Source organism: Ipomoea nil, unplaced genomic scaffold, assembly GCF_001879475.1.
Source record: "Ipomoea nil cultivar Tokyo-kokei standard unplaced genomic scaffold, Asagao_1.1 scaffold2662, whole genome shotgun sequence".
NCBI classification, from domain to species: domain Eukaryota; kingdom Viridiplantae; phylum Streptophyta; class Magnoliopsida; order Solanales; family Convolvulaceae; genus Ipomoea; species Ipomoea nil.
Genome location: NW_017619090.1, coordinates 1,803,306 through 1,829,496, shown reverse-complemented (window position 1 = coordinate 1,829,496; position 26,191 = coordinate 1,803,306). Strand labels below are relative to the sequence as shown.

The window sequence follows — 26,191 nt, the reverse complement described above, 5'->3', positions numbered from 1 at the left end:
CAAGGTGCACACGGAATTTGATCTATAATTGTTATACTATAGATCCATAATTTTTATACAATAGATCTATAATTTCTATACTATAGATTTATAATTGCTATACTATAGATTCATAATTTCTAAACTGTATAGTTATCAAATTATGAATATATAATTCAGTGATTTGTGAATGCAAAGTTTAACAATTGGGAATATGAACATTGAAAATTATGAATATAGAGTTTTGTAATTATGAATTTATAGTATAGAAATTATGAATTTATAGTACATAAATTATGGATCCAATTCTGTGTGTACCATGCATGGTGCACACGGTTGCACAACATAATTTGCCGATATTTGTATCTAGTTATCTACGGTCCCCTCCAAGAATATTATCGCTTTAGTGTTGACTGGCAAATTACAATCCACACAGTTGTATTGACCACAGTCTAAAACACTGTCATTGAATATTATGGGTTAAAGTAATGTACTTTATGAATTAGAATAATGTACTTTATGTGTTAGAATAATGTACGTTATGTGTTAGAATAATGTACTTAATGTGTTAGAATAATGTACGTTATGTGTTAGAATAATGTACTTAATGTGTTAGAATAATGTACATTGTGTTTGAATAATGTACATTATGTGTTAGAATAATGAAACTTATAGAGTAAGATAATGTATTTTATGAGTTAGAATAATGTACTTTATGCTTTAGAATAATGTACATTATGAATTATAAAAATGTATGTTGCAACGAGTCGTGTGAAAAAAAAAAATTGTGCGAAAGGGCGTCGTTTTTGGACCGTGATCAACTGCTGACTAATGTTGTTGATTGAGCTAGATCTAGATTTAGGTAGTTCTTGAATTTGTTTTCTTTTCTCGTGTGTACAAACTAAATAAATATGTCAGAGCTGAGCATATTTATAAATTTATAAAGAACAAAACACTGAGCATATTTATAAATTTATAAAGAACAAAACATTGTTGCAGATGTATATCAGTTTAGTATGAAGCATTGGTTGTGGTTGCTTGACCATCCTCTTTTGGTTGTTCAACGAGCTTTGATAGCTGTTTTCTGACCAAGAAAGATCTTGGTGTGAAAGCTTTTACTATATACTTTTTGAGTAACGAGAAAATTTTGCAGCCACTATTTAAAAGTTTGTGTTGGGTAAATCTTGCATTAGACATCTTCAAAAGAGACTTTTGGATCAGGTTTTGAGGAAATTTGGGTGAGGTGGAGGAAAGAGACGGAAGAGAGAGAGAGAGAGTTGGATTGTCCTACAAAAATGAGAATTTTGCAATGGGTGGGTCCCACTAGTGAGGCGCAACTCTCGTGCCCAGGCGGGCGTGTAATTCTATTTTTTTTTTTTTCAGATTATTTTTTTCTTTTTTTCTCCCTTCCTATTTTCTCTTTCCTAATCACACCTGTAAAAACTTCTCAAAATTTTCACACTTTTGGGTAACGAGAAAACTCCACCGCCACTATTTGAGAATCCATGTTGGGTAAACTCCACCTTATAACTCTAACCAATAAAGGACCGCAAGGAGGTTAGTCACTATATTTTTGCTGTCATTTGTGGTGGACCAAAAGAGATCTCAACATTTCACTTCAAATGATGGTTACACAATGGTTATTTTAATAATGAGAGGCCACAGGGAAGAGAACATTGGAATTTTGGTCGAACCAAAAATAAATAAAAACAAAAAAACAGTGAAGAGGACATCATACAAACACCCCATAAATATGAACTCAATAAAGAAAGTATTCATGAATCAACCTACATTTGCAAGCCAAATAGCAAACCATGATCACAAGGAAGAAGAGGGCACTTAATATGAACAATAACAATGTTTTAGTCAGATAATGCATCACACAGGGTTCACAGGTTGAGCCTTTTTCTTGTTCTGCTTAGTAAGTGGAACTTGGATAAACCCGAATTTCTTCCTTTGAGTTATGAATTGCTTTCGCAGGCTGCCATCTTTGGTAGAATTCGTGGGGTTCAATATGATCCCGCTCTGTTCCCGAAGCATTTGGCTAAACGACACGTGCTTTCTCTCCGTGTGGCTCTCGACGTGCTTCCCTACCACAATGTCGTCTCGCAGAATCAGCTTTCTGCTCAACACATCCCCAATCGAGATCGATGACCTGAAAACAGGAACCGGTTTGTGTTTTGCACCGTCTGTCTCGTTTCCTTGGCTTAGAGATGGGTTTGAATTCCTAAACTTGGCTAAAAGGCCATCATCTTTGTTCCTTCGAGAGCCATCTTCGTGATCCTCTAAGCACTTCTTGGTGTTTTCGTCTAGCTTTTTTCGGGTTGTAATAACTTCAGTCTTTGAGTCCACGAATTTGGTCTTGCATAAATCCTCGACCTGTTGGGCTTTTTGAGTAAGGGCGTAGTATTCCTCGTATGGAAGCGTTATCCCATCTGTAGTAGGCTTAGCGGGGGAGACCTCGGGAGAGGTTTTGGCATTCAGTAAAGCCTTCCTTTCGGCGAAAGCAATGGCTTCCACAGCTTTGGCTGCTTCCTCCATCTTCTTGGCTGCAGTTAACCTCATTTCAGCCATCTTGATACTCGCCTTGGTTCGTTCGATCTCCGACATTGCCTTCATAACCTCGTACCTAGACGCCTCTGCCATTTTCTTGAACTGCTCAGACTCGAAGTGCAACTCATCAGAGACATCAATGCTTTTCTCGAGGCTCGGGTTTGCCCTCGAACCATCATTGCCCCCCTCGAGGCATCTCCTCTCGTCCTTCACTCTCTTATTGAGAGACTCGACAGAGGATCGAATGACAGCAAGGTCTATGGTCATCTTGTTGAGGTCGAGTTTCGCTTGGTTCAACTCCATGAGAACGTAGCCCGGGGACTGAACTCGACAAACGCTCAACCCATCTGTGGATTTCGAGTTGGGGCATTTGCATTCTGAGCTGAAACCGGGACTCGACATAAACGCAGACACTTCTTCCATCAAATTTACTTTCAATCCTTCCACAAATCTCTTCGCCGCCTCCACTTCCTTCAACACATTCAGCGCTTCCCGCTCCTTCACAATCAAATCCCTCTCGAATTTCACCGCTTGCTCCTCCATTTTGCTTAGGTCTAAGGCCTCGGGATCGTGCTGCTAAACAAGTAAACAACACAACTCTTGTAAATTCAATGTCACTTTAGAACGACACACGTTATAACACACATTTAGCTTCATAACAGCAACTACACTAACACACATTGTTTTTGGTATGTTTTTGTGTTTCATAACATCAATTATGTGAATACAAAACACTCTGGTACTTTAATGTTCAAGAAACACAAACATATGTAACAAAAGCATAAACACAAGAAACTTGCATAATCATAGCCTGAACTCTGAAGGTACTCAATTTCAAGCCTTTTGCTTAGTGCAATTCACATACCAATATACCATCTCTTCTAGTTTAAGAATAGAAACCCAAAAAACAAAAAGGAAAAAGTGTCAAATAGGTAGAACTCCCTATCATTTTTGTGCAATTGGATCATTGATCTTAAAAAATATGTAACTGAACCATCAAACACACAAAATATATGCAATAGTGACATTTTTATGATTTCTTCTAATGCAATTTGAGTTTAAAACATTTCAATCTTTCATCTCAATTAGTATGACGCGAAAAGAGCAAATGCCAATTTTAGTCCCACGAGTTAGCAAAATGACAAATTTGGTCCATATGTTTAATTTCTACCAATTTGCATCCACAATTATTGTTTTAGTGCCAAAATTCATCACGTATCACTCCCTTCATTTAAGACATGTCGAAATATAAAATTATTAATGATATTTTCCTCTTTTCAAATTAAGATTCTAATTTTAGCATGAATAAAGTTGGCCTATTTCACACTTTTTTCAAAAAAAAAAAAAAAAAAAGATGGGCAGTGTAGAGTACTAACACAGGGCGGAGGAAGGCGGAGCAGGTGGTGGGGAATCCAGGGTCCTCTCCCGCCAAACCGGTCCACCGCCTCCTTAACGGACTCGAAAGGCGGCGAGGTATCGATCTCCGCCCTTGGGTTGATGATCTTCTTGGTCTCTGCCGCCGGCGCCGGCGCCGGCGCTGCACACTCTTCTTTTTGGGCCATAATTTCACAGCTCTGATCTTCTCCTGCTTCCCCAAGAACAAAAACCGATTCTTTTAACTAAAATTTGAGTGAATTTTCTGGATTTTCTTTCAGTAATATGCGTGTGAGTGTGGACTCATACTTCCACTCTAGCTACTGGGCACTTGGAGAAGCTATTTAACGATACCATTTGTGGGTTAGAACATAAATTAGACAAATATAGATAGGTAGTGATGTAGAATCTATAGATATATTTGTGCATATATGATATTGCATGTCTTTATATCCGCACCTGCACCTCATGATTTCTCACAACCAATAACCTTTAAAACTCACTTTATTATATCAACTATATATCATTTTAATCTCTATGTATTATATATCATTTTAATCTTTATGTATGGTTTTTTTTTTTTGTTTTTGTTTTTTTTTTTTTTTTTTTTTTTTTAAATGATAGCAGAAAGTAATTGCCACTATCTCTGACGGTGTACACTAGATAAACAATATTCTAGTGTAAAAGCGTGTAAGACTATATTTGGTAGAGTTTATAGTTTACTTTAAACTACAAATAAGCTATAACTTATGGTTGGTAACTAAAAATATTCTGAAATTTTATCATAATGAGCATTTCAAAATAAATTAATAGCTAGTTTTTAAACCTTTAGCTTTAAGCTAGCTTATAAGCTAGGTATGCCCAACATAACCTAAATCATATAGGAGAGTTAAACTTTATTAGGAAAGTCTGTTGCAACATGTTCGACTGAAAGGATGTTGCCAAAAATTTTATTGGCCCTATTTGGTAAATGGATGTTAGCTGATTGGGATAATTAGAGGGTATAACTAATTGATAACATTAGTTGATTGTAGAAATGTATTTGGTAAATTAGCTGTTAGCCGATAGTTGTTTGGTATAATTTCATTTCTCAAAAAGCTAGTTGAAAAAGTTGTTTGGGTAGCTTTTTGAATTTTATCATATTGAATATAAAAAAACTAATTAACCAAATACTTATATTGATATTTAAACCAAGTCAAACAACTAATATGAACAAATAAGCTAAAATTGAACCATAAACTAATTATTTTACCAAACGGAATTAATATGTTATGTTAATTAATGATTTAGGACTCCAATAAATTATCATATCAAAAAAATATAACATGAAACCGTATAATGGGACAATATATTGAATGCCATCATTTTGATATGCAATTAAATTCTCCATCGATCTTCATGAAGTGTACTCCATTGCTTAATGAGGCAATGAGAAAGGTACGTTTGCACAAATTTAGAGAAATACAAATATATTGTGAAAATCACTTTACATGTAAAAAATTCAATTATGATTCTTATCTGTTCATTTAATGTACTATCTCATTCAATTTTCTCCAAGGGGACAAGATTTCATCCTGTTTTGAGAATAAAATAATAATATTTATAAGAGAAATTGATGAATAAAAATTAGAACAGTCAAAATGAACTTAACTTGTCTAGTTTCTTTGTCTTGCTAAGGTGGGGGCAGAATGGCTGATTAGGGATTTAGAGACTTGTCAAAAAGTAACTTGCCCATCTCAATCCGAGAATATTAATAATATTATTAAAAATAATTGTTTTAACTTTGAATTTTAGCATTTAGAGTTTAAAAATTTGTAATAATTGCATTTTAGATTGTCTAAACTTATTATTGGCTTTACAACTTTGCATTAATGTTTGTTTAAATTATTTAGACTATTTTACAGCTCACTTATTAGTTTTTTGAATTAACTTTTAACTTTTTAACTTTTTTTTTTTTTCAAAATTTGGTTGGCCTTGGTAGGTTGGACGTGAACTAGCATTTTCTAGGCTCGATCCACTTTGCACTGCCAAACCGCTTTGACATTTCTAAGTAAAATCTAAAGCAACTCATAATACTTGTGATGAATAGGTTGAGTGATTTCCCTGTTATTCGATCCTTTGCGCAACATCCCTAGACGGATTGCATCAATTTATCTTATACTAAAATTTTTGAAAAATTATTTCCCTCCAAAATTTGTGAATAAAATGATCTAATTAATTAAATACAACTAACTAAACATAATTAGCTACCATCATTGACTCTTTTGACATGGGTAAAGTCTCATATAAATCATTATATATATATATATATATATATATATATATATATATATATATATATATGCTGAAATTTCTCATTACTTATACAAGTTTGGAGTGATTGAGTTGTGTGATGGTGATGATGTTGGATAGGTAAAAATGGGGACCATAAAATTGTCTTCACCTCCATTAATGTTCAATGAAAATTGTAAATTTCTTTATTTAACCAATCATCTTTACTAAACATGTTTGTATCTTCATTTCTTGTGAGTGCAAAATGGAAAGGCATGCATGGGGAAACAAAAGTGGTAGTTAGCACATCATATTCATGGCATGGTAAATAACTAAATACATAATTTTTTCGTATCTAATAAATTTTTTGCGAATCTAATAATAATTAATTGAATGATTATTTTGTAAATAAAAGATATATCAAACCTATAATCAACAATTTTGATCTCAAGATTCTTGTTAGTCGGATAAGGATTTCATATTATAAAATATAAAAGAAATTATTTTATATCAAATTAAGTTTAACATCAGTTTACCAAGACTATATGGTTTAATGGTACCCAGGTTGGACTTCCATTGGTTCTTTGTGTTTTAGTAGGGTGAGAAAGTATATGAACAGATACTACATTGTAATAGAGTCAGTAGCATTCAATAAAATATACGAAATTTATATATATTTACTCGGATAAATGATTATTGGCCCAAAGCTTACTTGGTTAGTTAGAGATTTTATACGCAAATTATATCATGCACCGCGCATCAAAACGACGTCGTTTTGTTTACTGAAAAGAAACAGAATCTTCGCAAAAAATAACTATGTTCTTCAGTTTCATTTTGCATACACTGCAGTTTCAGTTCAACACAACTACAGTTTTATTTCGAAATAACTATAGTTTTATTCAATATTTATAGACTCAAATATGTGAAAATGTTATTTAATTTTATTTTATATACACTATAGTTTCATTAAAACACAACTACATGATCATTTCAATATAATTACAGCTTCATTTTACAATATACACTCAAATATGTGAAATGTTATTCAATTTCATTTTATATATATATTGTAGTTTCATTTCACCACAACTACAGTATCATTTTGATGTAATTGCGGTTTCATTTGACAATATAAAAACAATATGTGAGACAGTGTCGGTTTAGACACACTGTAGTGTCACTCCGTTATAACTGCAGAAATGACGCCGTTTTGACGCGCGGTGCATAATCGATTATGCACCGTGGTGCATGATATAACAACTGGATTTTATATGCCACAACCAAGCCTGATATAGACCTATATCAAGTTTGGACCGAAAACATAATTCAACTAGTTTGATCAATTCATAGAATACTTAATAGTTATACTTCAGTCTAAACAACAAGGTGCATGTATGGTTCTTACTAGGGTCCGCACATGTATAGGGTTGATCATGTTGTGGGTAATAGTGTAAGAGCATCCCCAATAAGTGATTTTTCATGATTTTTACAGACCTAAAAAATTGAAGACAGTTCAACAATTGGGGGCAAATTATGCTGTGCAACCGTGTGTACCATGCATGGTACACACGGAATTGGATCCATAATTTTTATACTATAGATCCATAATTTCTATACTATAGATTCATAATTTCTATACTATAGATTCATAATTTCTATACTATAAATTCATAATTTTTGAACTCTATATTCACAATTACAAAACTCTATGTTCATAATTTTCAATGTTCATATTTCCAATTGTTGAACTCTGTATTCACAAATCACTGAACTATATGTTCATAATTTGATAACTATACACTTTAAAAATTATGAATCTATAGTATAGAAATTATGAATCTATAGTATAACAATTATGAATCTATAGTATAGAAATTATGAATCTACAGTTTAGAAATTATGAATTTACAATATAGAAATTATGAATTTATAGTATAGAAATTATGGATTTATAGTACAGAAATTATGGATCTATAGTATAGAAATCAAGGATCCAATTCCGTGTACATCTTGCATGGTGCACACGGTTGCACAGCATAACGCTCCACAATTGGGGGAGAGTTTTTTTTTTTTTTTTTTTTTTTTTTTTTTTTTTTAATTGCAATGCCTTAATTTTTTGTGGGGTCCATTTACAATGAAAAAACAACCCAGACAGTACGTCTAGCGCACTGTCACGCCCAGGCATGGCGCGTTAAGCATCGTTTTTTATTTTTATTTTTATTTGTTGTCAGGAAATGTTTTTTTTCCTTTTCTTTTCTTTTTATCCTCCCTCTCTCTATCTCTCTCTTTCTCTCTCATCTACCTTTTCTCTCCTATATGACTATGACAAAAATCTACTCAAAACTTCACTAATGAGGTTGCTCTAAAAATACTTATCCACGAAGCCTTCGATCAAGCACACATGCACCCTATAGGACTGCAACTCAACTAGTTTAGTTAACACATTTACTTTTGGCCCGTTTAGTTTGTGGAAAAGAAATGACAAGGAATTGAATTTAAATTTCATAAAAAAAAAAAATTACTTGGAATACTGATTTCATTGTTTGGTTGGTGAAAAATGAGTTATTGAAATAATTAGTATACGACTCAAATGCACCTATATAAATAAGATATGTGAAGGTAATACAAGAATTCATGTTGTAACTTTTCTCCCAAAAGATTTTGAAAATAAAACACCAAAAGAAAGCAAATAATTTATTTTCGTTAAATTTAAGAAATTCATTTTTCTTTAGAATTCTCCAAATTTTCTTTTTCAAATTAAAAATAAAAAATAAAAAATATATATTTTATGTCATTATAAAGAAAAGTTGACATCCCCAATAGGTCATGCTATAACCATTTCCAAGACATTCGACATTCTAGCATTAAATTTCCTACTCCCTTGTAATAGTAAATAAACCATCATGCATAATAAGAAGTTAGAGTCCTTTCTACTTCTTTTTCCAACCGAGCATTGTTCTTGGTTCATATTAATTACAACCACCACTATCTAAAGTCATGATAACCATTTAAATCTCATTTTTTTTAATACAATAAAATTCATACAAGAACCATTTCAATTATATATATATGTGTGTTGAGAAATTCTAGTGTGGGGTGCGGTGAGAGAAGCACTCTAACGTTTGTTGCTCTATTATAAAGTTTAAAAATTAAGACATTATTTAAAAAGAATTAAATTGGTTAATGTTAATCGAAGCACGACAACCTTAACATATAATCATAGCTCGAATTTGGATGACTTTGTGTCCTAAAAGCAATGGAGAATTGTCTCATTGTCAAATGTACAAAACTATAAATTAAAGTATCAATTGACGTCAATGTCAATTGTTACATGCATAAAGTATGATTAAAAATTATCACTGACCATATATACATAGTATAATTATGTATGGTATATATAATGATATATGATTAATTAGTAATGATGTTGATTAACACTGTATATGCCTCAACTGGCCTACAGACATCCAAATGCTTGTACACTAATGGTTATAAGGCTAAATCCATACCTCCTTTTTTTTTTTTTTTTTTTTTATTTGAACCCTACACCATGCGACTACTAGCAAAACAAAATTTATGAAGTTATTGTAAATTGATTGGCCAATTGAACTATAATGGGTGCTATATATTTATATTATAAGTTAATTAAAGAGTGAATTGTGCAAGCTAAGTGGGCACCATAAAACGATAATATATATATAGCCCTAGAAAGTAGGATAAATTCAGAGCCTCTTAAAGAAGGTTGGTAGAGAAATAAAGAGAGAAAATTAAGAAACATGCTGTAAAAGGCATCACAGTTAAAGATTTGACTAAAAGAAAAAAGAAAGAAAAAGCATATTGCAATATAATGGAAAGGCTACTCAATAAAGTGTTAAAGCAAAACAACACAGAATTTCACTTTGCTATGCTATTATTGCCCGGCACTCAATTGATTGCCGTAACATTTTGCGTGATTGCAGGAATACCATGGCCACCGTCGCCACCTCCAACTACTGGGTTTCAATCACCGTCAACACAAAATAATCACTTAAAATGTCATTTTTACTATTAAAAAATTAACATAATTAATAGATAAGGATATTATTTATGATCCAAATTAGATGATAATAATTTTTTTTTTAGTGATAAAGGGAAACTCTCCAGTTGCTATCAGAGAGTATGCATAGACTAGCTAAACCTCACTTTGTGACTCTAGCGTACAAAAGATCACAACATAGGTTGTCCATAGCTAACTGGCTCAAATCAAGAATGATAATGGCTGCTCATACCGACGGTGGAACTTGGAACCTTGTGGTTACCAAACCATTTGCCCAATTTGGTTGGGGTTGCTCTTAATTAGTTGATAATATGGAGTTTTGCCAGTTGCATAGTGTCATTTTAGTGTGATTTACCTCTCTTGTTGTATAGTTCGCAGACTACTCCATAGGAATGGAGTTTACTCAATGCACATTTTTAACCCGTGACTATCAATTTTTCTCATCATCCAAAAAAAAAAAAAAAAGAAAGATGGAATTTAGCTAAGAAAAGAAGCAACACAAGACCGGCAATTTATACCATGGGCCAAGGTCAACCTTGCATTGTAGACCCTGGTCAAAAAATAACCTTCAAATTCTGTATCTATAGTTGACATTTTTTTTAAATAGTTGACATATTCTATACTTGCAGTTGATAGTTTATGTACCTGTAGATATCATATTATGTGTCAGCAATTATCAAGTCAAATTCTGTATCTATAGTTGATACATTTTATGCCTACCGTTGATAGTTTTTGTACCTGTAGGGCTGTAGCTATCATATTATGTGTCAGCAATTATCAAGTTATTTGTTCACATATACAAAAATATAATGTTAAATGTAGATACATAATGTCTTAATTGAAGGTACAGAATTTTTATATCAGGATTCACAACACAATATCAACCTGATCTATAGTATAACAATTGCACAAGACCCAACTCGGCCTATTAGTGAACCGTGACTGTACCCATGGCCCATGTGACCTCAATCTAGCTAGGTACCATAGACACCATAGACATCTAGAATTCTAGATGATGTGTTACGAGTCGTGGCGTTAATGACCAAGCTAAGTCCTACTTGCGATAGCGTTGGTTAATGAAACCTATAAAATGCACTAATTTGACATCGACTACCCTACTACATTCCAATATTACATTCTTTTTGTAATAACATTCTAAGCAATATAATATTTATCTAAAATTCCTATATGCCATTCTCTTAACTTTCTATAGTTGTCTTGTTCATGTTTTTGTTTGGTCCAAATTAAATTTATCACCTACTTTCTAATCAACTAAATGGATGGTCGAGTTGAAAATAAAAACATCAAAAAAAGAGTTAATCACCATTTTGGTATCTCAATTGTTTCTCAACTGTCAATGGAATCTGATCTCTAGTTTTCAATTTCAACCAATTTGGTCATCAAATTGTTTAAAATTTTGTCAATTAAATCCTTTCAGTGATCAAAATGGTGATTTCTACATTTTTAAAATTTTGTCAATTTGATCCCTGAAAGTGTTTAATTGACAAAATTTTAATCAATTCGATGATCAAATTTGTTGAAATTGAAACTATAGATTACATTGACAGTTGGGAATTAATTGATGGGTCAAAATATTGATTTGCCCTCAAATAAAAGTGTTAGTTTTTTATTTAATTTAAACTAGTACTCCGTACTAATTAAGAACATTTTAACTAATTAAGTATTGTGTCGGCATTTTAAAAATTTTCATAAATAAATAAATATATACATATGTTTGATTTATGTGAAAATTAAACCCGTAACTACTACCCAAAGGTGCATAATAAGTAAAGTCTGTCTTATGACCCTAACCGACAAAGGACTACAAATCGATAAACTCAACTTAAGTTGTCTATAACTAGCTTATGCAAATCAAGAAAATCAATAAATGACTTCTACGGGAAGAAAAATATGTACATAACTAGAACTAGTAAGATAAGTGTACTATGCTAATAATTCGATAACATGTAATGGAAGAATTGAACAAAGATGATGATGATGATGCATGGTTTATGATTATATTCATCTTTGAAGTGAAACCCCAACGTTGATGAACATTTAGCCTCATGATTTATATTTTTGAAAGAGTTTTGGCCAATATGATTATGTTAAGCCACCAAACGTTTCACCATCTTCAAAATTATCATCATGATTTATAGATAATAATACACGTTTTGGATCAAATAATAAATTTTTTAAAAATGTGCAATAGCTTGTTTTACAACATAAAAGAATTACATTACATTTTAACTTGAGTTGTTAATCTTATTTTTTAAAAAATACATATTTACATCCCACGAATTTAAACTAATTTGCCAGCTTTGGTTAAATTCTTGTCTGGGTATGGTTGTCAAATTTAAAAGAGTCTATATTGAGATAATTCAGATGTGTAAATAAGTCAAGTCAAATATGAATAGTTCACGCTCAAAGCTCATTTCGATTTAAAAACATTAAAGCTCAAATTCGACAGAACTCTAAATTTTTTGTTCGAGCTCAACTCAAGTACTTGAGTTCGAGCTATTTGAGCTCGACTCGAATACTGTCAGTCAATAAATTATTTTTTTTTCTATTTTATATTATAACAACAACAACAACAACAATAATGATAATAATTTTACATCCAAATAATATCATTAAAAAAAACTCAATATTACATTTCAATTATAGACCATTTATATACTCAACTCATTACTAGAACTATTCAAGCTCAAGCTCAACTACTTAAGAATAACCGAATCAAATTTAAATATTTGTCAAATCAAATTCGAATAGCTCCGAACCAAAGATTTTTTTTTTCTCTCTTTTTTTTTTTTTTTTTTTTTTTTTTTTTTTCCAAAATTTCTCTCCCAGAAAACATATGTTAGTCATGTTGTTCAATTCTATGATATCCCCATTGCTCAACCTTTACTGGTAATAAAAATTGCAATTGTTATACCATAGACCATGGTTCATATTGCATTGTGGACCCTGGTCCAAAAATTATATGTTTATAGTATCCATATTTTGTACCTACAGTTAATAATTTCTGTACGTATAAACAAATTGAAGGAACATAACATGCTAATTACATACATATAACATGATAATTATAGACACATAAATTATTAACTACAGGTACAAAATATGTAAACTGCAGACACATAAGATGTTGATTAACATGTTATGTATCTGTAGTTAACATATTATGTACCTGCAAATAACAATTTATTTGTCTGTAGTTATCATGTTATGTGTCTGTAATTACCATATGACGTGTCTTCAATTTGTTTAAAACTATATGTACAGAATGTATTAACTGTTGGTTCAAAGTTAAATGTTATTTTTAGACTAGATCTACAATGCAAGATAGACCCTGGTTCATGTTATAATTTCCTAAAAAAAATTGACCTATATATAGAAACCGTCTATAAGCCCAGTTCTATTTGGTGAGGACCAGAGAAACATAACAATGGAGAATAAGACAAGAAAAAGAAATGGGCTTATATGCATGGTATGCTTTGGGTAATTGGTACTACATATTACAGCAAATTATGCTGTGAAATCGTGTCTATTTTGCAAGGTGAATATAATTTCAAAATTGTTCATAATTATAAATATATAGTTCAAAAATTATGAATATATAATTCTATAATTATGAACATTTGAGTTGTGAACATAATTATGAACATATAGTTCTGTAATTATGAATGTAGAGATTCAATAATTGTGAATATGAAGGTCAAAAATTATGAATATATAGCTTTATAATAAACATACCATTAGATTTAATATAATTGTAGATTAACTTAAAAAATTGAAAACAAATCAATATGTGTGCCATTTAAAACATATCAACTAGAACTTTTTAATGATATATTTTTTTATATATGTTAATTACAAAAAGGGAGAAAAATACATTTAAGTTAAAAATAAAAGAATTTAAGGAAGAAGTGTTAATATATTAAAATTAGAATTATTAATAATATAAAATTTTTCTCAACCACTCATTTCTAGAATTAATTTACAAAAGCCTCTTTTATTATAAGTACAATAATCGATAATTGGTGTTCTTACTGTTTAGTATTGTAAATTTTTTCATTACACACACTGATAGGGCTTGGCATTTCGGTTTGGGTAACTCGAACCTCGGTTCGGTTCGGTCCCAAACCGAAGTACCGATCGGTACTTGGTTTGGGTAACCCGATCGGTTCGGTTCAGTTAAAACTCAAACCGAATCGAAGAACCAATCGGTTTTTTATTTTATATATAATAAATATATACAATATACTTAAATGTCTTAAGAGAGGTTTGAACCCTTAACCACCAAGTTTGAAGTTAAGAGCTTTACTCATTAAGCTAAAGGCACACTTGTGTTAATATTTACATTTGCATGTTAATAAAGGTATATATTGTTTTATTAAATGTTGTAAACTTCAATTGTAATAGACAAAATTATCCCTACTACATTATTGTTAGACTAAAATACCCTTATACCGTTATAACACCGTTATTATTTAATTCTAAAACTTTCATAATTCTATCATTATTATCATACACCTATATCTAATTATCTATGATATCTTTTTCCTATTCTTTAATTATCATTTTATTAAAATCATTATATAATTAGTTTAATTGTTGATTATATTTTAATTAAATTTCTATGAATAGTAAATCATATATGTGTGTGTATATATATATATGCACGCACACGCACCAATATATGTGACCGGTTACTAGTTAGTATTATAGATATTTTATTTATTTATTGTAAAAACAAAGTATAAATTATATCAAAATTGTTTACATTATTAATAAACAAAATATCAATTTTGTTCATCTCTATAGTTTTCAAATACGATGATTAAAATTTACTAATTTAAGGATTTTGTGAAATATAATTTGAACTATAATTTGTAATTATTTGTATTTATCAATTTTTTAATGTTGGGCATAAATTTTCGCGCATCACTCTCGTACAAAATGCTATTATTATATATACATATTATAATAATTAATAATTTGAACTCCTCAAGTCCTCAGATCTCAACTCTAAGTCGTAAGTCTCAACATTTGGCATTTTAATAATTCTTATTTTTCAAATATTAACTATAGATGAATGATTCTTTATATTGTCATCAACAAAACACTTCAAGTGGTACTCCAAGTGAGCCAACTGAACAATCGGGCAAGTAAAAAAGGAAACGTTTATTTAGTGGATTTCTACCAAAACCGAATCGAATACCGAACCGAAACCGAACCAAACTTTTCAAACCGAAACCGAAACCGAAATCGAACTCTATTTTAAACCGAATGGTTTAATTTTTTTAAAACCGAAAACTGAAACCAAAACCGAAACCGAATAAAACCGAACCGAAACCCGAAGTGCCCAGCCCTACACACTGACACACATATTTTTATTTATTTATACTTATATTTATATATATAGGGGAAGGTTCATGTAAGAACACCGCCTCCACTAATTATAAATTGGCTGCACAATTTTTTTTAATAAAACCCCCAACCATTGGTGAATCATTATTAACAGTTGAGATCCGTCATCACTTTTTATAGGAGGACAATGTTCTCATTTGATCCGTCCTGACCCTATATATATATATATATATATATATATATATATATATATATATATATATATATGTTAGGAACATATGTATTAAGATTTTGATGATACCAATGTAACTTAGACTGTAGATCCCTAACTTTTTCATCAATTTTTTGTTGCCACTTTCGTCCTAGACGAAAAGTGCCATAACTCGTCTTGTAATTCGTGTTAAGCTAGACAAACACACGAAACTGAGTTATGATCTGTTAGTTAGGTTTATTAGGACGAAAGGAAATCGAAAGATTAAAGAAAGGCTACCTCTCGGTTATGCAACAAATGAAGAGATGCTCTTCACGGCCACCAACTTAGACGAAAGATAAAAGCAATTTTTCGTGAAGAGACTTTTAAGTCTACAATCAGACTGCCAAGACAATTCATCTTCTCAAAATTCAAGAAGAATGTTGTTGTCTAAGTCTCAGCTGAGAAATCATCCTAGGAACAAGTTGTCCTAAGAACAGGTGCACATTAACCAAGATGCATTAAATGCCATTGTACCTCTTTCCAGAGCTTGAAGACAAAAACTTGCAGAAGTTCTTGCCACCAACGACTACATGGTACAACCGCAATAAATGAAGCATTAAATGCACTAAGCTCTCCGGGCATTACCCACTGGTCCTTAGGTTTCAAATATCATCTCCCTCCAATGGATGGATATTTCCTCTCCTATAAATACCCATCTTCTCCATTGAAGAAGGGGCTGGTTTTTCACTCAACTGATAATACTTACACTAAAGCTCCTTATACAAGTTCACTCTTCCAAGCTTTTGAAAACCAGTGATTAAAGTTGTGAAGTTTCAAAGAGAGCCATCAGATTTCACCTTCACAATCTTGAAGAAGTCTTGCATCTTATACACGTTGATCATCCATCATTCAACCAGTCAGCCAAGACTTCAACCTGTTGGAGAACCACGCAAATCTTTTCTTCCAACCCTCAACTCTGAAGAAGACATTGATAGAGGCGGAGTAAACTCTAGGAGTTGAAAAACCTTCAAGTAGCTGTCCGGCTTAGTGATCAAGGCAGCTAGCTTGACATTGTTTGTATTAGGAGTGATAGTGCAAACCTTTCACGAGTTGTGAAAGAAGAGTGGAGTAGGCACAGTTGGCCGAACCACTATAAAAATTTCTCGTCTCTCTCTATTTACATACCGCTTTACTTTTGTGCATCGCATATCATTGCCCCTTAAACCGAAAGTTTTTATAAGCATAAAACAGTGCAAAGCAATACTAAAATTCGTTCAACAAATTCGCTGCGTAATAACCCCGAAAGGAGTTATTTCTGTAAAAATTGAATTGAGTCTATTCACCCCCCCCCTCTAGACTCTCCTTTCGACCCTACCGGGACCAACAAGTGGTATCAGAGCAATTACCTTGATCGGTAAACGCTTTGCCTTTACTGCCTGGTAGATCCCTTCTTAAAATTTTGTAAAACTGCTATTTCTCGCCTTTGCACTATTTTCACAAAGAGAAAATGGAAAAAGATCATCCTAATCGTTCTAGGCCTCTTACCTTAGCCTTGATTTTCCAGATTGGCTAGGGAGCCTTACCTCTCTTAGAGCCATCTCATTGAAAGCTTCTTGTTGATTCGGCATCGGTAGCCATCAAATTCTTAACCACCAGTGCAACACTTCCGTCAAGCTTCCTCTTACGGGTCTCTCGGATTCCTTTCTGAACTTGCAGAACTCGGTAGGGGTCGGTTGCACAAAGGTAGGCCTCCTTGACATGAGCAGGGCAGAACCACGCACGTAACTTAACCTTCAGGTCCTCCCAACTGAACTCCGGATCTTTTCTACAAGCTGGCCCTTCAAGCATCCACCACGAGCCTGCTTCTTGCCGAAGATAGAACGCAGCCAACTCCATCTGACGATCCTCCGGGCAAAACACAGCTTCGAAGATCTTGCACGACGTCTCGATGATGCCACCCTTGACATCCACTGCAACAACACGATAACGGGAAAGACTTAGGGCCCGCACCCCTACCTAGTGCCTTAACTAAAGAGAACCAAAGCTAAAAGGAGAACAAGCACAGAAAGCACAACAGAAAACGACACAAGAACTCACAACCTCACCGCGCGTCCTAAGAATCCTATACTTAGATACTTAAACACTTAGAGGCTTCACTAAACATCTTAAGGTCTCAACTTAGAGCACTAACCTAAGCTCAACTTAGGTTCTTAAGGTCCAACACTTAACATCCTAGGCTCAAACCTAGGCCCTGATACCAAATGTAACACCCCCCCCCCAAACACGACCTATATAAAAGGCCTTAACACTTGCAGATCATACAACAAAACTAGAACAGCGGAAGAAGATAAAACGAAAACTGGATAAAAGAAATCTAAACGGGGTGTTATGACACGTCTACCAAACACGGTAAACGCTACGGCGATCAATCTGCAAGCGTATACATCTATCACAAAGACATCAGTCTAAAACTACATTGGCACACAGGCCACAAAACAAGGATAAAGGTGCTAAGCTACCAGGCACTAGACATCGCGCTCGTCTAAACATCACCTGAAAGATACAAAGATAAACATTGGGACGACGCCCGGTCAGCGAATAATGCTGGTAACCCACCAATACCGTTAAGTATCATACATAGATAGATATAAGCGGTAAAACCATTTTCGAAACGGAATACATAAGTATATAAGTCAAAAACCAAGATCAACAGTCAACACAAGACTCATCACTCACAAGGATAATAGGGGAACACAACCCAAACCACAAAGGTTAACCACAATGCAAAGGATAAAGACAAGACCGATGGCAACACATGCCTCCTTGACTACACACGTCACGAGAGAAGAACACACAACACCGGCTACACAAGCCCTCGCAACATCACCCATCACGAGTTGTTATGCCTTATGCCCTGTTCCAACCTTATGGCTACCCCCAACCTTATTTCTTCTTCCAACCATTACCTCCAGGACCCTTGTACTTCTTCGTCCAACCTTATTCCCCCGGGACCGTCGTCCCCCACCAACGACCACCAACAAGACCATCAATTCATAGTACACAAGGTACCGTACACGGCAACACATGCCCGGATAAGACATGTTATCCCCCAAAAATGTGAACCTTACACAAAGGCCACAACTCCATAATCACGTCACGGCCACCACGAGGACCGCTGCAATACCTTGGTGACTAGTGTCCCATACCACTAATCGTGCAATCCAGGTAAAGCCACACACGCACCACAGCTCAACAAGAGTCAAACAACGGATCACAACGAAGGTATGAAACATACTCAATCAAGGAACGGGTCACAGCCCAACAACATCAACGATGAATAACACAAGTTATCATCAACCAAACGAAAGGTACAAACAACACACACGCTAGCATTTAGACAACAAACTAGCATGCTTATCAACGGGGAAACTCAAGATAGTTCTGAGGAACACACAAGACACCTCTTGGTCCAACGAAACACAATGTTGAACACTTAGCACGATTCAAGACACCAAAGTCCTACATGGATACCTACCATATAGTTCTAGACATACGAAACATCAAGAAGACACTCAAATAGTTCCACAAAAGAACATCGGGAAGTCAAAAGACCAAATACCGAGTCAAACGGATCACGGGGAATAAATCCCGAACAAACTCCACCATGTACCCGCGGGTGGACTCACGGGTAGTGCCCCACCCGTGTTTCCGCCAGCGGGAACATATTCCCACAGGGCTGTGTACCCGCGGGTAGGCCGGCGGGTGGTGCCCCGCCCGCCGTTCCGCCTGCGGGAACACTCCTGTTCCACAACAAATCCCTTCGGGGATTTACTTCTCCAAACACAAATTCAAGTCCAAAACATGCCAAATCTCACCCAATACAACAAAATGGCTTGAACCATGAAAAATGGCAAGCAATGGCACAAAGGAACCCTAAACACAAGCTCTAGATATGCAATATCACAAGACAAATGCATAAACCCTCACATTTCATAGCAAAACACAAGTAGAATCCAAGAAATCACATATAGGTAAGCAAAATAGGTTTTGTAGAGCATGGGCTACCTCTTGTAGACCAAAAGACTTCACTTTACACCACAACAAGCTCCACACAAGGCTTACTTTCCAAACCCACTTCAAGATTAAACCAAAAGATCATAAAGATCCTACCTTTATGAAAAGACAACTAAGATGGAACCAAAAACACAAGATGGACTTAGATCTTACCCTCCTAGATGCCCAAATAGGTGAAAGGTTGAATCTTGGAAGCAAAACTTGAAATCTTGACAAGGGTCTTAACTTGGCTTGGAGAATAAGCTACACCTCTTTTCTAGAGAGAAGATAGAGAAATTTTCTAGGAATTGTAAGGAATGAAATGAAGAAGTCTTCTAGGTTAGGTTACAATACTAACTCTTGGTGAAAAGTCAAGAATACCCTTACTAACCTTTAGAAAGTGTAAGGAACAAGGGAACTCCCCTCAAAGCTCAAGGTACAACACAACTTAAAGGTTGACTAGTCAAATACTAGTCCTTGAGTATTAAAAATCAGGATTTTAGGAATCAATTCCTCAAATAAAATAGGATTAATTACTCAATTAATCCATGGATTGAATGTGGATTTTTGGGGTGTCACATCCTCTCCCCCTTCAAAGAAGCTTCGTCCCCGAAGCTTGGGTACGACGAATTAAAAGTAAACGGTGAAAGGAAACAACGTTGTGACAAGAAGTTCAAGAATAACTCTTTTGGTCAAAAACTCCAAAAGAACTCACAAGGATTCCAAAGCAAAGAAAGAAGGCATTTCAGATTCCAGGATTGGCAAGAGTTTAACAAACGGATAGATTGAGCATCAAGAACTCTAGCCTCAACAAAACCACCGACTTCTAGACAACAACCAAGAACTAGACTACTAACCCAAACACCAACTATCAAGCTAGCTAAACAACAAGGCAACAAGCAAAACAAGCAAGCACACAAGGCAAGCAACAACCTATCACCAAGCTAACAACGGCTAAGAAGGAAACAACAAGGAAAAAGGCAAACGGGATTACCGCAACACAAGCTAGAACTCCTCACTCTCCGACTCCTCGGCCTCTTCAGACTCCTCTTCGTCTTCGTCTCTGCGGCTAGAACTGGCTTCAATCTGATCCAACCTCTGATGCACTGCGATGAACTGCGCCTTCATAACAGCGAAGCAACTAAACCAACTACCCAAACTACAAGCTAACAACCACGACAAACCAGAGAGAAAAACTAAGCACAGTCGAAAAGCGACAACAACAGAGAGGCAACAGCAAACGAAGGAAGAAACGAGTTACCACAACAAAACGGTCGGCTTGCGAAACGGGTGACAAAGCTCAAGAGATCGGTTGCAAACGAGGTTTCAAGCAACGAAGGTATTCGCCACTAACCAGAGTTAGAGGAAAAAAGGGTTCGAATTAAGGTGGTAAGAATAATAGGCTTGGACACAACGAATTTCGACACCAAAACCTTCGGTTAACAAAATGAAAGACAAGACTTAGAGATAGGTTGAAGTTTCACAAAGGTAGGACAAGAAAGGAAGATAAGATGATAGATAACAGATTTACCGGAAAGGAAAGCTAACTTCAAACGGAGCCTAACTCCTGCTCACAACTAGCCAACAAACTACTCAAAACGAGACGGCTCAGCTAAGGAACAAGCCACAAATAGAAACTGACACCACAAGAACTCTAAACTAGATCACTCGAGATCACGAAACCAGGGTCGCATCTTCAACTGCTCTCTGCTGACTTCTTCATCCAAAGGAAACAAGGTACCCCCACTACTTAACTTGAGCTCGGAATCTGCTTGAACTTGATCCGTCACTTCCGACAAAAGCTTCAACTGCTAGATCTAAAACATAGGTTGGATGTCCTTCCCTCCAGCTCTAGGGCTAACTTGATGCAGGCTGCCAACTTAACACTTGCATTGGCACACAAGCTACAACTCGCAGCAAGGAAACACTTGAAAACTTCAAAGCTTCGGCTCGGATGAAAGGTCCAAAACAGGAACGGTAACAAAAGGAAAAGGTAACTCAGGAGAAATAAGGCTTACAAGAAGGGGTTCGGTTCAACGGAAAAGATTAGAGTGAAGGGTTTGGGTTCAGAAACTCAAGGACCACGTCACTTAGGAGTAGGATCAAAGTCATCAAAGTTGCAACTTAGGAAATAAGGTTACCACCTTGCACAGAATCGTTAGAAGCGGGGAAAGCAAGAACGAGGTTCGATTCAAGGGACGATCAAGGTAAGAGTTTAGGTTCAACAACTCGAGGACCATGTTGATTAAGAAGGTGAGAATTGTAAACAAGGCTACAACTCAAGGAGTAAAGAATCAAAACAGGGTTTTAGGGGTTGAAAGAATTTCCCCACGGAGGGTCTCCGGTTTGAGCTCAAGGATAGCAATAATTAGGAAGGGAATCGAGATTTTCAAAGTCACAACTTGGGAAAGATGAGGTCGTAACCTTGAACAGAGTCAAATCAAGAGAGGAACAAAAACGAGGTTTGAAAGAATTGAAAGGATTTCCTAATGAAGGGTACTAGATTGAGGCTCAAGAATAACGTAGGTTAAGAAGGAAACCAAGATTTTCAAGATTACAACTTAGGAAAACGAGGTTGTGATCTTGTATAGAATCAAATTAAGAAGGAAACAAGAACGACGCTCGAAGAGATAGGAAAGATTTCTCGGAAAGAGACAATTGGTTTGACAAGAAGATGATAGAAAGATGGCTAAAAGAGGGTTAAGGATTCTCGACTTCAGGCGGCTTCTTCGACTTGACTCTTCGATCGCTGCACTCTTGACGAACTGAAGGCTATCTACTTCGACTCGGACGCGGTTTAACTCTTAGACCTTGCCGGGTTCCTCCATAAGCTGATGTCACTGCTGCCTTGCACAAGATGGTTAAGAAGGAAAACAAGGACAAGGTTCGGAAGAAAAGGATCACTTGGCAAAAAGGGTGATTGGGTTTGTCTAAAGGAAAGAAGAGGTTAACGAGGGTTAAGGCAACACTCAAACAAGCTAACGCCAGGAGCTAACTCGCAGGAAAGGCACAAAGACGATGGAATGTGCAACAAAAGGGTACAAGAGCTTACTTCCACGGTTTCCACTTGCATCTGTCTCACAACTGTTGATCTTTCCTTACCGAGGTTGTTGTTGAGTCCGTTGAAGTCTTCCTCTTAGACTTGCACTCAAAGGACCGGTGACCTTTCTTGCCACAAGCAAAACACTCGATCGGTTTCCCAAGACATACGACGTCGGGGTGGTCACTTCCACACTTCTTGCAAACGGAGCGCCTTCCCTTAGCCTTGATTTTCCGGATTGGCTAGGGAGCCTTACCTCTCTTAGAGCTATCTCATTGAAAGCTTCTTGTTGATTCGGCATCGGTAGCCATCAAACTCTTAACCACCGGTGCAACACTTCCGTCAAGCTTCCTCTTACGGTTCTCTCGGATTCCTTTCTGAACTTGCTGAACTCGGTAGGGGTCGGTTGCACAAAGGTAGGCCTCCTTGACATGAGCAGGGCAGAACCACGCACGTAACTTAACCTTCAGGTCCTCCCAACTGAACTCCGGATCTTTTCTACAAGCTGGCCCTTCAAGCATCCACCACGAGCCTGCTTCTTGCCGAAGATAGAACGCAGCCAACTCCATCTGAAGATCCTCCGGGCAAAACACAGCTTCGAAGATCTTGCACGACGTCTCGATGATGCCACCCTTGACATCCACAGCAACAACACGATAACGGGAAAGACTTAGGGCCCGCACCCTTACCTGGTGCCTTAACTAAAGAGAACCAAAGCTAAAAGGAGAACAAGCACAGAAAACACAACAGAAAACGACACAAGAACTCACAACCTCACCGCGCGTCCTAAGAATCCTATACTTAGATACTTAAACACTTAGAGGCTTCACTAAACATCTTAAGGTTTCAACTTAGAGCACTAACCTAAGCTCAACTTAGGTTCTTAAGGTCCAACACTTAACATCCTAGGCTCAAACCTAGGATCTGATACCAACTGTCACACCCCCCCCCCCCAAACACGACCTATATAAAAGGCCTTAACACCTGCAGATCATACAACAAAACTAGAACAGCGGAAGAAGATAAAACGAAAACTGGATAAAAGAAATCCAAACGGGGTGTTATGCCACGCCTACCAAACACGGTAAATGCTACGGCGATCAATTTGCAAGTGTATACATCTATCCCAAAGACATGAACGTGAAGTCGTACGCAATAGGCCCCCCATAAACACATCTTCAAAAAACGCAGGCACCCATGACGCACGCTCATCATACATACGTTTCAACCAACGATTTTCGAGTAGGCCATACTTCTGTATAACTTCATGCCACGCGCTCTCGAATCCTATGGTCGTTGCTTCCTCGTTCCACACAACGGCATTCAACGCACGCCGGAACTCCTCGTTCTTCGCTAATGTATTACCCACTTTATCACCAACATTAGTCATAATATGCCACATACAGTAACGGTGGCGAGTCCCCGGGAACTCCGTTTCAATCGCAACCTTCATAGCTAGATCTTGATCAGTTATTACTAAAGGTGTTGTACTTCCCATTGCATTCTTGAAGTTTCTGAGGATCCAACTATATGATTCCACGTCCTCTTTATCAATTAGTCCCGCAGAAAATGTCACGCATCTCTTATGGTTGTCTATACCTGTGAATGGGATGAACACGAGATGGTACCTGCGACCACCAACAAGCAACAAATACCCAACATGCATGTGTCAAAACACCATGTGACACCCCGTAATCCAAATTCGATTAAGGGATTAATTAAGTAATTAATCCTAATTCAATTGGTAATTTAATTCCTTAAATTCCTGAAAATTCAATAGTCGGGGACTAGTAATTGACTAGTCAACCCAAAGTCAAAAGTTGTACCTAAAGCTTTGTGAGTAGTTCCCTTGTTCCCTTACACATTTCATCTTAGTAAGGGTAAATAAGACATTTCCTTGGCAATAGTCTTTCAAGCTAACCTAGGAAGACACATTTCATTTCTTCAAACACTCTCCAAGAGAAAAATCATAAGCTCTCTCTCTTCTCTCTAAAAGCTAGTTAGCTTTCTTTCCAAGCCACACCTAGGGCTACCAAGATCTTTCAAGTTTTCCTTCAAGATTCTACCTTTCATACTTTTGAGCATCTAGGAGGGTAAGATCTAAGCTCCTCTTGTGTTTTTAGTGTTTTCTAAGGTATCTTTTTATAAAGGTGAAATCTTTATGTTGTTTTGGTGTGTTCTTGAAGTGGGTGTGGAAAAGGAACCTTGTTGGGAACCTTGTGGAGTGTTGTAAGTGAAGGATAAGTCTTCAAGAGGTAACCAATGCTCTACAAAATCTATTTTGCTTACCTATTTGATGATTCTTGGATTCTATATGTGATTTTGCTATGAAATGTGAGTGTTTATGCATTGTCTTGTGAAAATGCATATCTAGAGCTTGTTATTAGGGTTCATGTATGCCATTGCTTGGCTATTCCTTTGATTCAAGTCATTTTGTTGTATTTGGTGAGATTTGGCATGTTTTGGACTTGAATTTGAGCTTGGAGTTGAAAATTCCCGAAGGGATTATTTTGTACAGTTGGTGTACCCGCGAGCAGAATGGCGGGCAGTGGCCTACCCGCCGCCCCACCCGCGGGGAACGTGATTTGGTGGGTGTGTAACCGCGGGCGGAACTACGGGTGGGGGTCCACTCGTGGGCCCACCCGCGGGGTACATATGTTGGCTTGGTAGGGATTTGTTCCCCGTGATTCTTTTGACTTGATATTTGGTCTTTTGACTTCCCGATGTTCTTTTGTGGAACTATTTGAGCGTCTTCTTGGTGTTTCGTATGTCTAGAACTATATGGTAGTGATCCATGTAGGTTTTGGTGTCTTGAATCGTGCTAAGTGTTCAACATTGTGTTTCGTTGAACCGTGATGAGTCTTGTGTGTTCTTCGGAACTACTTTCGGTTTACCCGTTTGATGAGCATGCTAGTTCGGTGTTTAAATGCTAGCGTGTGCGTTGTTTTTACCTTCCTATCGTTGATAATAACTTGGGTTATTCATCGTTGTGGTTGGATTGTGATCCATTCCTTGATTGAGTATGGTTTCATATCTTCGTTGTGATCCGTTGATTGATTCCTGTTGTGGTGTGTGTGGTTGTACCTGGATTGCACGATTAGTGGTATGGGACACTAGTCACCAAGGTACGGCAGTGGCCCTCGTGGTGGCCATGACGTGATTATGGAGGTTGTGGCCTTTGTGTAAGGTTCACGTATTTATTTCTGGGATAACATGTGTTATCCAGGGCATGTGTTGCCATGTGTGATCGGTATCCTCGTGTACTATGAAATCGGTGGTTCTGTTGGAGGGACTGTTGGAGGGGGAACGACGGTTCCCG

General features: G+C 36.0%; 1 protein-coding gene across 2 annotated transcripts; it reads right to left on the bottom strand.

Annotated features, from left to right (window-relative positions):
- Nucleotides 1-1,661: 1,661 nt before the first annotated feature.
- On the bottom strand, nucleotides 1,662-4,318 carry LOC109154869 (WEB family protein At2g40480-like). Of its 2 annotated transcripts, none has more exons than XM_019302608.1 (2): nucleotides 3,909-4,318; nucleotides 1,662-3,108 (listed from the first exon to the last, which is right to left on the bottom strand). In XM_019302608.1, the coding sequence occupies exons 1-2, from the start codon at nucleotides 4,092-4,094 to the stop codon at nucleotides 1,858-1,860; spliced, it is 1,437 nt and encodes a 478-aa protein (XP_019158153.1). In that variant the 5' UTR covers nucleotides 4,095-4,318; the 3' UTR covers nucleotides 1,662-1,857. The 2 variants fall into 2 exon arrangements, with proteins under 2 accessions (XP_019158153.1, XP_019158154.1); XM_019302609.1 differs by having other exon boundaries at nucleotides 1,662-3,105.
- Between the last annotated feature and the right edge of the window lie 21,873 nt (nucleotides 4,319-26,191).

What these genes read in the sequence shown, in the direction of transcription:
- LOC109154869 (XM_019302608.1), bottom strand. Translation starts at nt 4,094, where the DNA reads ATGGCCCAAAAAGAAGAGTGTGCAGCGCCGGCGCCGGCGCCGGCGGCA. An exon ending in TCCGCCTTCCTCCGCCCTGT is followed by an intron (nt 3,109 to 3,908) that starts GTTAGTACTCTA and finishes TTACTTGTTTAG; the next exon opens with CAGCACGATCCCGAGGCCTT.